The sequence below is a fragment of the Gymnoscopelus microlampas genome (genome assembly GCF_963454915.1).
Source record: "Gymnoscopelus microlampas genome assembly, chromosome: 16".
Lineage (NCBI taxonomy): Eukaryota > Metazoa > Chordata > Actinopteri > Myctophiformes > Myctophidae > Gymnoscopelus > Gymnoscopelus microlampas.
Window position 1 is genome coordinate 43100578 of NC_139953.1, and position 4711 is coordinate 43105288.

Sequence of the window (4711 nt, forward strand, 5' to 3'; positions counted from 1 at the left end):
ACGGTATACTACTATTATTATCTGGATCTTGTGACCATGTCCATGTATATGTCTATGTCTATGTCATATTATGTATATTTTCAGTTTTTTAGAGTTTTTTGGGGCGGTGTAGCCGCCCCCTATAAGTGAGTTTTGGACACCGTCCCAAAACATTGTATACCCCCTAACCCTTCCATTGTTAATGCAAATCAATACTTTTGCAAAGTCAGCCAATCACATTACAGCTAGTGTCATCACCACTAACTGTAATGTGATTGGCTGACTTTGCAAATTCAGGACTGTGATTGGCTAGCGAAACACATGACACATGTGCAGCCCTATGAATAGCAGTATGGACTTTAAAAGAAGTCATTTATCCTTTTTTTAAAGTGAGTCATGTTGTGATGACCACACACCACCCACTTCACACTGGGTGTGATTTTTTTTATTTATCTGCTGTAACATACATTTCCCAGTTTGGGACATATTACTAAACTTTACCTTGACCTTTATCTGGGGACCCCCAAAATCATGTGGGGACCCCCCTGGGGGTCCCAACTAGGGATGCCACCGATTATTCGAATTTTCGAATATTCGTTACAGTCTCCATAATCGAAAATGATTTTTAAAATTCGATTTTAATTATATATATTTTTTTTTAATTATTTAATTTTTTTTTTTTTTTTTTTTACTTTTTACTTTTTTTTTTTTACTTTTTACTTTTGTATGCCTTAGTTTCAATCAAAATATATGCTAATACTAATAATAGTAATATTATAGTCTTAATAATTGTAAATGGCCACAGTTTCAGAGCGTTTCACCGTTTCAGCCCAGCCCAAACATGAACTCTGCAGCCGCACTGAGGCCCCTGCTGGAAAGCATCCCAGCCCAAACATTAACGTAACTAATAATTGGGCCGCGCAACCCGGAAATGACCGTAATAATGCAAAAACAGGAGCGAAAAAAAAAAATTAAAAAAAAAAAAAAATTAAAATTTTTTTTTTTTTTTTTTTTTGAAAAATATTTTTCAAAAAACGGCGCTGTCGAATAATCGAAAAATATTCGCCAGGGCTGTCCGAATTTCGAATTGGCTGAAGGTCAGATTGTGGCATCCCTAGTCCCAACCCGCAGGTTGAGAACAACTGATCTAGATGCCCGTGGTCAGGTCCTGGATTGCTCCAGCCTTCGCAATTTTCACCAGAAACTGCTTTTCTTTCACTATGTTATGATTGCCCTTTACTGTCACTTCGGACATTTTGAGGTCGTCGTAGTAATGCAAGCGAGCGTCGGGATCGCTCAAGTTGTAGCCAAAACCAGCCACGGCCACTTCGTCACAGTTGTGAAGGGCCATCGTTATGGCAGCTTCCCCCGTAGTGGGAACAGTGCCCTTCTCCTTATCCCAAAGCGGCCGACCGTCGTGGTACGGCAAGCCGATGAGCTTGAAAGAGGCCTCCCTGATGAAGTAGGGGTTGAGGATTCGCATGTCCGTGGGTTCTCTAGGTACGTGCTGTGCCACTGACTTCCAGAGGTCCTCTGTATCAGGTAGCTTATGTTTGAAGACCATGTGCCGGAACCACTCGAGGTCCGCAGCTTTAAAGGCCAAGAGGACGAACAGCGACTGGCTCTCTATCTGCTCCGGGTCCTTGGGGCAGCTTTCGGGGTATAAGATGCGCATGGTGGTCTTGGAGCCCACGTCTCTCTCGTAACCTTTCACGGGAGCTGCGTTCAACCTCACGACGACATCGAAAGTATCGATCGTCTGGCCCAGAGACTTATTGGTCAGGATTCCTCCGTTCCCGATGACGATGCATCGCTTTTTTAAACTGTCCAGCTCCTCCCCTAGACCGTAGTTGTTTGTAGCTGACAGAATATCCTCTACGATCTTCTCATGTGATTTGATTCCAAAAGGAAGGACATGATCACTGATGCCGCGGAATTGTTTAAAGTTTCGTTCGAGGAACATGGGAACTGGTACGAGTCCAAACCCTGGGTACAGGGTGGCCATTCTGCAAGCTGCGTTGCATTCATCCCATGAGGTCGGGAACCGGAAGTAGGTCAAGACACATGTCCAGGCACCCAGGGCCAGAATGAAACAAATCCCCAGGAGAACGTTTCGCACGGCTCTCCTATGCATGGTGCCTTAAGCCGAATATCCTGACTCGTACAGAAGGTGCTGGGGTCTCTCCTGGTGAAAGCTGATCCAGGAACTTGAAGGTTGAATTCAAATATAGCCTTGAGGAGTCGTGTCTTGGATATAAGCAAAGATCGGAGTAAATACTTCTTGCATCTGAACTCAGGTTATGGTGGCCACCCTTTATATACGGTAGTGCTTGGGTGGATGCTTGTGACATAATTTGCATAAATGTGCATTCACATGAGCTTGTAGCACATGTATTTGTATTAATTACCATACACAGTGTAACTGCCAGAATACTATAATAAGTGACTCAACAAATGGGCATGGATAATGGGCATAATTAATTATATTAAATAAAGAACAAAAATAAGAAATAAAATGAATACTCTGGCAGTTACACTCCCACCAAATCTTACATTTTAGATTTCTTTACCTTAAACGCTTTAAGTCAAATATTTGACATTTCCTTTTGAAAATCAAGAACACTCTGCTTCAAGAAGTAACCTTTTCCCTTTCAAATTAATCTGTACAATAAACAAACCTTTGTACGACCTTTAAATCATGTGTACAATACAAATACATTTTATAAAGAACCTTAAACACTTCTTCTGCCTTAAGCAGTCAAACAGGTTTCTGTTTACCAAGATAATCTTAAGTGCAAACAAAAAACAGTTAACCTTAAATGCAAAGACAAAATAAACAAAATAACCTTGCCAACTTATGTGGCTTCACCTTTGTGTCGCAACACTTTGACACCTTACTGTAGGTTTGAGAACCTTGTTGAGAACATTTAAGACCTCAGTCCATGACCTCTGTCAGGCGGCCTACCAATTTTGCCCTCTCCCACCTTAACATATCCTAGGGGTAAACTTTTGTAGAAACGTAGAAATACCTCCAGAACATATTCTCATATATTAAAATAAGCCCCAGCAAAGTGATATAGTCCAAAACATTGGCCCAGTTGCAGCCGTTTTGAAAACTTGTGGTGGCCATCTTGAAATCTTAGGAATTCTGCGTGGCCAGAGGTTGATTAACAATTAGGGTCATATGAAGGTCATCTGTGCCAAATTTCGCGCTTGTATCACCAAGTGCACTATCGTATCAATTTCCCGCCTTACTAATATGGAGTACCAATAATCAGTGGGTAACTATGGCGACCTATCAAATACTTGTATGACGTGAAAGTGAGTGAAAGTCTTCATTACAGCTGCACCAGATTTCCCGTGGGATATATACAATATCAAAAAGGCTTGAACGTACTGTATCTGTCAGTCAGTTAGGGCAGGAAGGCTGATTATTCGAGCTACTGGGGTCATTTATGTCCGGTCTCCAGTCCGACCTTGCCGACCGTAAACTAATACTATGAAGGGCAAAAAAAATTGTGTTTGACCACATTCTGAGCAATTTAGTCCTTAGGTTCCACTCCTTTGCTTGGTGATCGCATCTACAGTGCCATCACCGCACCCTTTATTATCCAGCCTCGTTTCTAATCTGGGGTTAGGTGTTTAAAGTGGATGCAGAGACCGAGATAATATCCACTGCAGTTGCAATATAGACAATACTGCTTCCTTCCATCCATTAGGTCGGCCTGAGTATGGCCTACAGAATCGGGTTGAGTCCACCACACCAAGCATGATAGTTGCTCGTCTCCGATTATGCACATGGTCGGTTCTGCGTGATTGGCCCCTTGTTGGACTATTTCGGTGTCGGTTGGCCTGTGCTTGCGGTCTGTCCGCATGCACCTTGGACCTCAAACTCCAACCATTCAGACAGGTCCAAAAGGTAAGGTACGCTGACGCGTCTAGGGTCAATGAACCTCCGGAACATTGATTCCATGTAGGGTGTTAGTTTCTGCAGGAGTTGGATGACATGAGATCCACATCTTAGCTCCACGTCTCCCTCATCTCCTAACCGAGTTAACATACTCACTACACTGTAAAAAGTGGGACTGGGCTGGATTAATATTTAGTAAATAAATATCAGTAAACTACACACAATAAAAAAGGACATGTGCAGTTTGTAATTAAATTGAGCTGAATTAAACTATTATTCACTATTATGTACTGTATTTTACTCAATAACCCTTTAAATAAAATCAGCTATGAATCACTTAGTAGAATTTAATTGTATTTTTCAGTAATTAAAAATATGCAGAAATAATGTAAGTTTTACTCATATGGGAGAAGCTGATTTCATACTGATGATGTGACCCAAATATCTTAACATGTCTTCCCCACATTTAGTGCATGGCCTGACATGACAGAATGACGGACAATGTTGCTTCTAATCCTCCGTGGTTTGAGCAATCGTAATCTCTCAAGACAACTGCCTTAAAACATTGAATGTTGCTATTAGTAGGAATAGACAAAGAAGCACCCGAGAGGAAGTGAACTATGAAAGAGGACGAGCCAAACCGAGTAAAAAATATGTTTTTCTTTCTACATAATGGGTTATGGTTTATATGGTTTAATCTTTAATGGTCACGACAACACTATTTTCAGAGTTATATTTGATGTCATGTTGCAAAGCTATAGCAGTTGCAAAGTTATAGCAGACCTCAGAGTTGCTCTAAAGGGCCTGTAAACAGGAAATGCC

General features: G+C 41.4%; 1 protein-coding gene across 1 annotated transcript; it reads right to left on the minus strand.

Annotated features, from left to right (window-relative positions):
* Window positions 1–1126: 1126 nt before the first annotated feature.
* LOC311062998 (CMP-N-acetylneuraminate-beta-1,4-galactoside alpha-2,3-sialyltransferase-like) lies at window positions 1127–2113 on the minus strand (the record flags this gene model as incomplete). Its single annotated transcript, XM_084082215.1, has 1 exon — window positions 1127–2113. The coding sequence occupies one exon, from the start codon at window positions 2111–2113 to the stop codon at window positions 1127–1129; it is 987 nt and encodes a 328-aa protein (XP_083938341.1).
* Between the last annotated feature and the right edge of the window lie 2598 nt (window positions 2114–4711).